The sequence below is a fragment of the Talpa europaea genome (assembly GCF_964194135.1).
Source record: "Talpa europaea genome assembly, chromosome: 12".
Classification (NCBI taxonomy): domain Eukaryota; kingdom Metazoa; phylum Chordata; class Mammalia; order Eulipotyphla; family Talpidae; genus Talpa; species Talpa europaea.
The window spans coordinates 13,468,327-13,480,592 of NC_140079.1; the positions used below are offsets into that span (position 1 = coordinate 13,468,327).

A 12,266-nucleotide genomic window follows, 5' to 3' on the forward strand; every position below is an offset into this window, starting at 1 on the left:
TGCTTTAGGATTTAAAAGCACTTTCCTGTTTCTGCTCTGAATGAATCCTTATGACATGCCCATAACGTAAATAAAATATTATTATCTCTGTTTTACTGATGTGGAAATTCGGGAAGCAGACAGAACCACCAGCAAGTGGCCAGGACTAAATATATGCGCAGCCTTCTGACCCCCATGCTCTTTTCTCTGCACTTGGCACCCTCAGGTGAACTGTACCTTTTCGGTTCTTAAAACAATTGGTTTCTTTCTTTCTTAGCATAAAAATAATGCCCTGAGTACTACGTATGGGACATGGACAAAATCTCTGAAGGCACTCCCCAATAACTGCCCCCATCTCTCCATCGAGGTGCACTCTGTGGGTGAATGGGACATGAAGAAGCAGCAGGCACCAAGAGAAGAAACAGGACACACGAGGTGGTAATGTCAGGGTCTGGTCTCTATAGCCAATTCTGCTTGCCTTGCAAAAGCCTCTGCTCAGGGGGCATCTCAGCTAAAGAAAGCAATCCACAGGAAAGACTAGCACTGCATTTCAATTGCTGTAATGGAAAATAAACACAGGCCACTGAAGAAAGTCGTGGGTTTTTAGCACCTAAAATTTGGCCTGACCTTTTTCTGTGTGACTCATCTTGTCTCCTGAGTCTAAACCCCAATTTGCAGTCAAGATCACTCCCTCATTATCTCTCACTTAGTCGAGCAGAAGAGCCTCCTAACTTGTTTCCATGCTTCCCTTCAATCCACTTCCCACACTGTCACCAATGCAATCTTCAGATGTGGTCTTGTCTTGCAATCTTCCTTGGTGCCTCCCACCCTAGTCTTTCTGGAGTTAACCCCTTCCTCCTATACTCCAATAGCTCTTCCTCTGGACTGCATCTCCTCAGGTAAGCAACCTCACCAAGGGCAGCAGTCTTTTCTGCCCACTGTCTAAAATGTTAGGTGTAGCTAGTACTCAATATCAAATTGAGCCAGGTGTGCTTTATTTCTACCCTTAAATTCTAGCTTGTTTGGGAAGCAGGACGTTGAGAAGGCATCAGCACCTAGTATCTCTAGGAAAGGCATTGGCATGGCACAGTCTCCCAACCTGTCACCTGCTCCCAGCTGGCTCAGGAAGTGCTGAAGAGAGAGGCCGGCATCATCCCTGACCAAGTGCTGAGCCTGAAAATAGGGAATATGAACTTCTAGCCTAGGGGTTAGGTTTCAGTGCTATCACCACCATGGCCCACCGAGATGGCCTGGGTTTGATCCTGGCCAGGGAACACCCACATATGGTGCAGCAGACCTCTCCTATCTCACCCGCTGCTCCCCTCAGCAGTATATTTCAGTAGAGCCACCTGTTCTGCTCCCCACTCTGTCTCTGGTGATCCTCTCACCCCCTGCACCTCTGGCCTATGCCCCAGTTGTTCCATGCAAAAATAAATTAAAAAAAAAAAAACTTAAAAAAAAGAAGACCAAAGTTTAAAAAAGAGAGATTGTTTAGATTTTTAAGGAAACTGAACAAGAGATAGAAAATATGTTTAAACCCAAATAAAAAGAAAAAGATGGCTATTAGCACCAGCCCAGGACTAGAAGTTACTCAATCCTCAATTCCAATTTTTGCCCTTACTATAATCCTGGTACATCCCTCAGGGTTAAAGCAACATACCTCGAAGCATCAAGGAATGGTCTGTAGGCCAAGTTGATCCATTCTTCTTTATTGGATGAATATCTTGGCTCTCGGGGTGTTTCTCTTATGGTGTCCAAATCCACTAAGTAATGGCATTTGCTGATGTCAATCTGTAATGGAGAAAGGCCAACTGTTAATCAGTAATCACAAAGGTCCTTTCACAGTAGGTAAGAAACATTGACTAAAACCCTAAGAATCCCCAAAGTGTTTCAGAAAAACAAACATCCATGTCCTCAGACCATGTTACTTGTGCTCTTTCCATGCACCTAACATGAGTATTGGGAAGTGACTTAGGTCCCTGAATTGTGGGGAAGACATGCATTCACCTAGCCAGCTAGGTATGTAAGCTTTGGGAATTCTGATACTAGTTTGGGTTATAAATCCCTGCAGTTCCATAGACATTTCTGAAGCTACCACAAGTTTATAACCTGCCTCTCATAAATCTGCCTTCTTCTGCTCACTATTGTTCCCCTCCACTCTATCATGTCTTATTTCAAAGAGACAGATCATGACAAAAAAACAAATGCAACTGAGGAACACTGACTCTGCTGACAGAATCACGTGAGGTTACAACACACCCTGCAAATGGTACAGAAATGCCATGGATAGCATCTCCTTCAAAACTGCAGCAGAACTATCAGAGACATGGGAACTGAGCCCATAGCAAAGACCAGTAAGCAGACATCAAAATGCAGGACTAAAGCTTATGAAAATAATATAGTAACTATTAGCAAAACTACCATCATCCAGTTGCTTACATCTGAATCATAAGAAAGCACTCCTGGGTGCCCACAGGAAAATATTAATCCATTTCATCTCAAGGCACGTTGGTACTGTGCTTCTCCCAAGTTGATTAATTCAAAGGAACACGCTGCAGAAACTGCAGGTAACTTCTTTGGTGAAACAGTTCATTTCAAACTATAATCACATTCTCTTCAGCTCTCCTTCTTCAGAATATTTAATTTAATTGAACAGTCACAGGGAAATTTTTTAAGCTTTTTGATTTTTTGTTTTAACTTTTAAAAAATAAGACAATACACAAGTTTCCATGAGGCTAAATAAAAACTCAAAGATAGAGCCCATCACTCATGTAGTCAGCTAAAAAAGGTAAATCTGAAGGGAAGGAAACTATTATTTTTCACATGCAAACAAAATATCATTTTAAATATCACATCAAAGTCTATAAAAGAGTATTACCTCTATTTTATAAATGAGAACGCTAAGATTCAGAGAAATTAAATAATTTCATTTTTCAACTTAAGCCCCTATTATAATGTACTAAGCATTAAGTTTGAGTTAAGGACACAGAATCAAATTAATAAGACAGTTCCTGGACCTCCCTCGTGGCGCAAGGGGTTAAGCACTGCACTATGAAGCAATCTGAAGCCTCTGCAGCACGAGTTCAATCCCCGGCCGGCCAGGAAGCAACCCACACAGCACAGCAGACATCTCCTGTCTAGCCCGCTGCTTCCCTCAGCAGTGTATTTCACTCAGTCTGCCAGTTCTGTTCCCCACTCTGTCTCTGGTGAATTCTCTCACCCCCTGCATCTCTGGCCTGTACCCCAGCTCTTGTATGCATAAATAAATAAATCTTTAAAAAAAAAAGAATGCAAATTTCTTAAAAAAAAAAAAAAAAAAAAGACAGTTCCTTCCCCAGAAGAATTTATAGCCCTGACCAAAATGACATTTGTAAATACCAGAACCATATTTGAACCTAGGTCAGTGTGACTTCAAAAGTCATACCTCAACCCTATCAAAAAATAACTGACCAAAGAGCAAAGTGCTCTCAGGAGCTCATCTAAATGTCTCTCAAAAAGTAAAACCAAAGAAAAGTCTTAGAGTGGCAGGCTTCAGCATGAACAAAGGCCATTTGAAATATGAATACATCTAGGAAATCTCAGAGTTAATGAAGGGTTAAAAACTTTTTCTTTGGGATCAGGAAGAAGTCAAAACTGCTTACAAAAATTTTTCTATTAACCACTGCACTTAAGATTACTAGTTAGTAGGTAAGACAGGAGAAGGAAACAAATGGCAGAAGAAATGGAAAGGAAGAAACAAAATTAATTCATTGCAATATGACTAGCATACTATATAAAAATCCAAACTAATCTACAATAATTTTTTAGAATTATTAAGATAATTTACTGGGCCTCCCTGGTGGCGCAGCGGTTGAGCGCAGGGTTCCGAAGCTGCCAGCAGCCTCTGCGGCACCGGTTCGATCCCTGGCTGCTCCCCGGCCACCGGAGGAGGGTCCCGCATGGCACGCAGACCTCTCCTGCCGCCCGCTGCTCCCCTCAGCAGTGTACTTCGGTCCTTCTGCCTGCTCTGCTCCCCGCTCTGGCTCTGGTGAATTCTCTCACCCTCCCGCGCTTCTGACTGTACCCAGTGCTTGTATAAACAAACAATAAACAAACAAACAAATAAATAAATAATAAAACTTAAAAAAAAAAGATAATTTACTAAACTTTAGATTCATAGGCTGCAAATAAATGCCACATATTCCTATATAACAGCAGTAAACAAGTCATATTTTTAAAAAATTACATATTTTCAATATATTTTCACATAAAAACATATTTCACATTATATGAAAATACAATTCACAAGGATCCAAAACCATGTGACTTAGAATAAAACAAAATATGGGAAAGTTCTCTATAAAAAACATAGAATTTTATTGATAAATGTCTATCAACTGATGTATAAATATAGTATATTGATCAAGTAAAATGTGGTATATGCCCACGGTGGAATACTATTCAGTTTTAAAATGGGCAAATGCTATAACATGGGTGAACACTAAAAACATATAAGTGAATGAAGTAAAAAACAAAAGACCACCCACTGTATGATTTCATGTAAATTCACATGAAACATACATGTAAGAAAATCCACTGAGACAGAAAGAAGATTAGCTAGGGACTGGGGAAGTGACATTTAATGGGTCCGGGTGGGGGCCGGGGGAAATGAAAATCTTTTGAAATTAGTGATGGTGGTTGCATACCAGGAGTGTACCAAAAACCACTGAACAACACACTTTAAAGTCACTGATTACCATCTAATCCGGCAACTCTGATACTGAACACCAGCCTCAGTTTCCCTCAGCCAATGAAAGGAAACAGAGTTTGAGAAGGAAAGTAGTTTATCGACAAACTGAGGAGGGCAGCAGACTCGTGTCTGAAAGAACCCCCATTCTGCTCCTTGGCAGAGTGCTTATACAAAGGAGTAAAAAAAAAGAGGGGGGCTGAGCAAGGGTCTGCAAAGGAGAGATAGGATCCTTTAACGCAGGCATATGGAGATTTCAGGTGGGCGCCAACTTGCTTTAACACCTGTTTAACTTCCTTATTATCTTCTTAGAGATGTTCTTCCATTTCCTTAAATTGCAAGAAGACAAACTTGTTAAATACAACAGATAGGAGTGCTTATCTGATGAGGCAGGAAGAGAGACCTGTCCTGTGTCACTGTGCCAACTCTACTTCTAGATTTATACCCAAAAGAACAGAAAGCAAAGATTCAAAAAACGATATTGTATCTCAGTGTTCATAGCAGTATTATTTATAATAGACAAAAGGTATAAACAACTTCAGTAAGTGAAAAGATAAAATGTTTGTTTAAATGGTGTGGATGATGAAGTTCTGCAGCGAGACCATGGGTAATGGTTGCACAACAATGTGAATGTGGTCCTGGAGACCACCCTGTTGCAAATGTACTTAATAACACTGAGTTATATACTGAAAAATGATTAAAATGGTGAATTTTATGTTATGCATATTTTACTACAGCAAAAAAGTCATTGAAATGGTGAATTTCAACTCAAAAATATTTTGATAATTAAGTAGCTCCTTTTTTTTTGAGATTTTTTTTTAAAATATATATATATTATTTATTTATTTATACAAGCACTGGGAACAGTCAGAAGCGCAGGAGTGTGAGAGAATTCACCAGAGCCAGAGCGGGGAGCAGAGCAGGCAGAAGGACTGAAGTACACTGCTGAGGGGAGCAGCGGGCGGCAGGAGAGGTCTGCGCGTCATGTGGGACCCTCCTCCAGTGGCCGGGGAACAGCCGGGAATCGAACCAGCGCTGCAGAGGCTGCGGGCAGCCTCACAACCCAGCACTCAACCGCTGCGCCACTAGGGAGGCCCGAAGTAGCTCCTTTTAAATGGAGAGAGACATCAATTCCTAGAGTAAAGACTCACTATTATAAAGACACATCTTTTGAATAAATTGATTGAAGATTAAATGCAATCTCAATAGAAACACATAACAGACTTTTTTGGTGAAACTTGACAAGCTGATACTTAAACATGCGTGGAAATGCAAGGGAAGGATCGCCAAGGCACTCTTAGAAAAGAACAAGGTGGGAGGTTGACTGTAAAGTTAGAACAAGTTAGACAGTGAGGTACTGCTCCAGGCATGATCAGCAGATAAATAAAGAGAACAGAACAGAGCATCCCAATACTCTCTTGCAGGGACATCTCAAGGCACTGGAGAGATGATGGCCTTTGTGCTAACTGGCACTGGGACAAATGGATATTAATTGGGTGGGAAATGAAACTGGATCTCAACCTCATTCCATCTACAAAAATCAACTTAAAGTGGGTTATAGAACTAAATGTGAAAAGCCAAATGATAAAGTTCATAGAAAATAATATGGGACAATGTCTTCATAGTCAAAAGATTTTTAGACACAACACAAAAGCATCAACTAGAAAAAAAAATTGGATAAAATGGGGAGTATTTGTCCATCAAAAGACACCATTAAGAGAATGAAGAGATGAACCACAGAATGGGAAAAGATATATGCAACACATTTAACAATCAAGGACTAATGTCTAAACCATGTAAAGAACTCCTGCTAATCAATAAGATAAACACAAATCATCAAATAGACAAATGGGCAAATAAATATCTAAAATAGGTACTTCGTGTGAAGAAATCTGGTCAAAAACAAATGAAAAATGTTTGACTTCGTTTGAAACCAAGGAAATGCAAATTAAAAGCACAACAAAAATGACTCTACCAAGTGTTGACCAAAATGTGGAGCGACTCTTAAACATCGTTGACAGGATGTGTCATTCCCCAAGTGGCATTATTTACAGTTGGTCCAGACTAGAAACAAACATACTTGAACAACCTAAAATAATAAATTGTGATATAGCCATTCAATGAAATACTACATAGCAGTAAGACCAAACAACCACAGCTGCATGCTATGACATTGGGATTAATATAACCAAAATTTGCTGAAAGCATCAAAACACACATACACAGGGCCTCCCAGTGGCACAGCGGTTGAACGCTGGGTTTTGAAGCTGTCAGCAGCCTCTGCAGCGCCGGTTAGATCCCCGGCTGCAGGGCGAGAGTCCCACATGGTGCACAGACCTCTCCTGCTGCGCCCGCTGCTCCCCTCAGCAGTGTACATCATCCATCTGCCTGTTCTGCTCTCCCTTCTGGCTCTGGTGAATCCTCTCACCCTCCCGCGCTTCTGACTGTACCCAGTGCTTGTATAAATAAATAAATAAATCTTTAAAACACACACACACACAAATGCAACAGGATTCATCAACAGGCAAAACCAACCTATTCAATATATTTGGAAATGCATATAAAAGTGTTAACTCTGAAAAGCAAGGAAATTATTAGTATAAAAGTCAGCACCCCGGTGGTGGGTATGGTAACATACATGTGAAGGGTGTGATCCTATACCTCTAAGTCATATAGAATGCTGTAAACCCATGTTATCTCAACTTTTAAAACAAAGTCAGGCAATTGAGGAAATTGGATCATGAGCAAATGGAACTGCTGGGGTGGGGTTTCTGAAGGCTGTAATATTTCAGTATTTGACCTGAGTGGTAGTTACATTTTTATTAACTTACTGTACACTTATAGTTCGTTGACATTTATTAGGCTTATATGGATTATACTCAACTGAAGATTTTTGAAAGTACATAAAAGAACAACTTGGTCATTTCTGGCTTACAGTAAGCTTACTGCTCCCCAACCTCTAGCTCAGTAATGTTCTCATTCTCTCCCAGCACTATTTATATGTAAGAAAGACTTCAGTCTCACATCTGTCTCTGCATATGGGCTATTCCTGCAGGGGAGAGAAAGCACAGGAGAATTGACGTCAGACCCAATTCCATTCCACATAACTCTCTAAAAATGATCCTTTGCATAAACACTTCAGGAAGCAGCCTTTTTGGTCTGAACACCCACTCTGTAGCTCCAAAGGATTTTAAAAACATGAAACACGTTTTTAAAAGCTTTGCAAGTGCCATGCCTCTGCAATCATTTAGAACCAGCAAGGGGCAGAGACTCTCACAGTCTCATGCCTGGACCTCCCCGAGTGAGGACACTCTGTCCATGACATTACAATACTTGACCTTGACCCATCCTTTTCTGGCCAAGCACTCCACAGGTCTGATTATCTAGTTACGTGTTGGGTAGTAATTAACTAGTACCCAATTATACCAGTTAGCTTTAAGCTCTCTTCATCACACTATCCATATAAAATTTCATTTAAAGTAAAAGTTAAGGAAAAATACAAAGGCAAAAATCACATTGATACACTAATTCAATTTTTGAAAAATTTTTAAAAGATTTATTTATTTATTTATATAAGAACCGGGGTACAGGGCAGATTCTCAGGAGGGTGAGAGGATTCACCAGAGACAGAGTGGGGAACAGAACAGGCAGACTGACGAAATGCACTGCTGAGGGGAGCAGCGGGTGAGACAAGAGAGGTCTGCCGCACCATGTGGGACTCTCATGGGCCAGCCGGGATTGAACCAGCGCTGCAGAGGCTGCGGACAGCTCTACAGTGCTGCGCTCAACGGCCTGCACCAACAGGGGAGGCCCCAGTTTTTGAAATTTTAACTTCTTTCAACCTTTTCTGGAAAGCAGCTACTGAATATTCTTCATTTTTCTGGGAAGCAGATTCGAACAACCAAGGAAAAAGAAAATGATTTTCCATAGAAAATGATTAGGTGTGATCAAGGGCAGTTTCTCTACTAGAGAAGAAATAAAGCAACTAGAAGAGGAGCTGTAACAACAAAATAGAAGGGCAACCTACAGAATGAGAGAAACTATTTACAAACCACATATTTGCTAAGGGATTCACATCCAAAATACATAAGGAATTCATACAGCCAAAAACCAAAAAAAAAACAAATAATCTGATTTTAAAATGGCCAAAGCACTTGAATTTTCCAAAGACATGCAAATGGTCAACAAATGCTCAGTATTACCAATCATTATGAAACTGAGTCAAAACCACAACAAGGTATCAACTCACATCTGTCAGGATTGGCTATTACTTAAAAGATGAGAAACAGGTGTTGGCAAGGGTATGGAGAAAAGGGAACCTTTTCTAGAAAAGATTGTTAGAAAACTATAGGTTCCTTAAAAATCAAAAATAGTTACCATATGATTCAGTAATTCTTTTGGGGAATATATCTGAAAGAAATTAATTCACAAAGTCAAAGAGATATCTGCACCCTCATTTTGATTGCAGAATTATTCATAATAGCCAAGATGGAAACAACCTACATGCCTGTCGACAGCTGAAATGTGGTATGTATATGCCACATAGACTGTGGAATATTAGCCATAAAAAAGAAGGAAATACTACTATTTGCAATAACAAAGTTAAACCTTCATTTATGCTGCCTACATTACGCCAAGTAAAATAATTCAGAGAAAGACACATACTGCATGACCTCACTTATATATGGAATCTAAAAAATTTGAGAACAGCAGAATGGTGATTACTAGAGCTGGAAGAAAGGATCCAATGCACAGCATGCTGAGTTGATCATTAACAATAAAAGACAATAAAAAAAATAAAGAGCTCAACCTCATTACCAAAGTAGTCCCAAATTATATTTCAGAATTTTAACCTATGTTAAAGGAAGGTAGGAGATAGGTTTACTAAAATTGGACATGGGTTAAAAAGAGGTTGAGGGTGAGTAGATAATTCACAAACAAACAAAAAAATCCAAAAGGTCATTTTGAGTTAGAGTTTACCTCTTTATGGCTAAAATCTCTCTGTCCTTACCTGTAACTGATCCCCTGGGACATTTTATACTACAAAAAACCATACTTTTGAATACCTTTATGCCAGTTTCTTAGTAAAACTCTGTTCCTGTAATAAAAATCTTATTTGAAAATCAGAGAAGGAGCTTCAAGTCAGAGTCCTAGATTCAGGTCTGGGCTCCACCACAAAGCAGCTAAGTGGCCAATACTCATTTAAGTTTTTCTACCTCATTTCCTTCTGTAAAATAAGGATAATACATTTATCTCAAAGAGTTGTAATGAGGATTAAGTAAGATGTCTGATATAAATAAAACCTGTAAACTCTAAAGAACTACACAAATAGCTGTAGTATTAGAAGGAATCTTTAAATGTGAAACGTCAGAATTTGATTGGAGCATTTGTGCCTGTTAAAATGACTTCTTCTTGGGCCTCCCTGGTGACAAGGCGGTTGAGCGCAGCACTGTGAAGCTGTCCACAGCTGCTGAAGCATGGGTTCAATCCCGGCTGGCTGGGGAGATGCCCACATGGCGCGGCAGACCTCTTCTGTCTCACCTGCTGCTCCCCTCAGCAGTGTATTTCGGTCAGTCTGCCTGTTCTGCTCCCTGCTCTGTCTCTGGTGAATCCTCTCCCTTCCCACACATCTGGCCTGCACCCCAGTTCTTGTATGCATGAATAAATAAATCTTTGGGGAAAAAATGACTTCTTATTTTGAACATTGATTGAAACCTAGACCTAGGGCAATTCAAGTTAAGCCCAACATAGAGGACAGAAGGGTTACAATATTAACCATTCTGAGTCTTCAATTCGCAATGAATTGGCAGCATCCACTACATGACACCAAATGAATCTTCTGGGCATTATTAAAGCCTTACTAAGTACCTGTTTGGTGAATCCTGAACTAGTGTATGCATGTAAGATTCGTGGAAGATGTCTTTTTTCTTAAACTTATAATTTTGGACAGGAAATGAAATTAGGACAGATGAAATGCACATGTAATTGTAAAGGTGAAAAGATTTATTTATTTATTATTTATTTATTTATACAAGCACTGGGTACAGTCAGAAGCGCAGGAGGGTGAGAGAATTCACCAGAGCCAGAGCGGGTAGCAGAGCAGGCAGAAGGACTGAAGTACACTGCTGAGGGGAGCAGTGGGTGGCAGGAGAGGTCTGCGCGCCATGTGGGACCCTCCTCTGGTGGCCGGGGAGCAGCCGGGGATCGAACTGGTGCTGCAGAGGCTGCGGGCAGCTTCGCAACCCAGCGCTCAACCGCTGCGCCACCAGGGAGGCCCAAAATACACAATCTTATAAAAGCAATCAGAATGTGGAAAGGAAGGGCCCACTAGGTACAGTAGAGACCGCTACAGTAGTTAAAAAGAATGTGGGAGGGCCTCCCTGGTGGCACAGTGGTTGAGCGCTGGGTTGCGAAGCTGCCCGCAGCCTCTGCAGCGCTGGTTCGATCCCCGGCCACCAGTGAGGGTCCCACATGGCACGCAGGCCTCTCCTGCCGCCCGCTGCTCCCCTCAGCAGTGTATTTTGTCAGTCTGCCTGCTCTGCTCTCCACTCTGACTCTGATGAATTCTCTCACCCTTCCACGCTTCTGACTGTACCCAGTGCTTGTATAAATAAATAAATCTTTTTAAAATAAATAAATAAATAAAAAGAATGTGGGAAAAATGAGAAAGAAAAGAAAAATGGCAGAAATGAACAGGGTTTACAAGGGAAACAAGAGGAATAGCGGCTTGTTCCAAAAGATGTGTACTGAGAAAGAAAACAGGAGAGTGCAAAGATTGATAAGGGAGAACCTGATGAGGAGAGTCTGGACTTTTTCATTGCACTCAAGGTTTCTAAGCCAAGAGTCTCAGCAAGAGACATTCATGCTGCTGTGATGGGGAATGTGTGGTGAGGAAATGCTGAAGGAAGAGGCTAGGAGCAAAGACTCAGTCATCATGCAGTATCCAGTTGTGAAGTGATGACACTTTGAAATTTTATGGCAATGGGAGTGAAGAAAAGGTAAACTTCAAACCTATTTCAAAGGAAATCAATGACACCAAAATTGCCAATCCAATGAGCTGTGGGAAAGAAAAGGGTGCGGTAAAGATTCAGTAAAGAGGATTATATAAGTTACACAGCTACTGAGGTGAAAGTGTTCACGTAATTGAAGAAAGTCCATGTGACTGAAATACCAAGAGTCAGAGATTTGATTTTTGTTCTTTCAGCCTGGAACATGCCCTGATTCCACCTCACAAATTCCTACTCATCCTTCGGATTTCAGCTAAGAACGATTTCCTTAGGAAAAATTTCACTGTCCACTTAAAACTAGGACAAGTCTCCAAATCACATGCTCTCATGGCAACAGTACTTCTCCATCAAAACATTGTACAACTATAATTTATGAATTGATTGGGAAGTTAGTAAACGCTCGTCTCTCTCATTCATTCATGTATTTCAAAACCTAGCATAGTACAAAACACACAGTAGGTGCTAAGTAAATGTCTTTTTCACAAATATACAGAAGAATGCATGGGGAGAAAGTGCAAGAGGAGGGAGGAAGAGGTAAAAGTGTAGAAAACAGG

The 12,266-nt window shown here is 40.6% G+C and overlaps 1 protein-coding gene across 2 annotated transcripts in view; it reads right to left on the reverse strand.

The window, feature by feature from the left end:
* The window catches only part of ALG9 (ALG9 alpha-1,2-mannosyltransferase), a gene marked incomplete at both ends in the record, with an annotated part of 75,497 nt that overhangs the window by 13,988 nt on the left and 49,243 nt on the right, over window positions 1-12,266 (reverse strand). For both annotated transcript variants that reach the window (XM_084251471.1, XM_084251472.1), the window contains one exon: window positions 1,640-1,770. In XM_084251471.1, coding sequence (XP_084107597.1) covers window positions 1,640-1,770 — 131 coding nt within the window. The remainder of the gene's footprint in view (window positions 1-1,639; window positions 1,771-12,266) is intronic.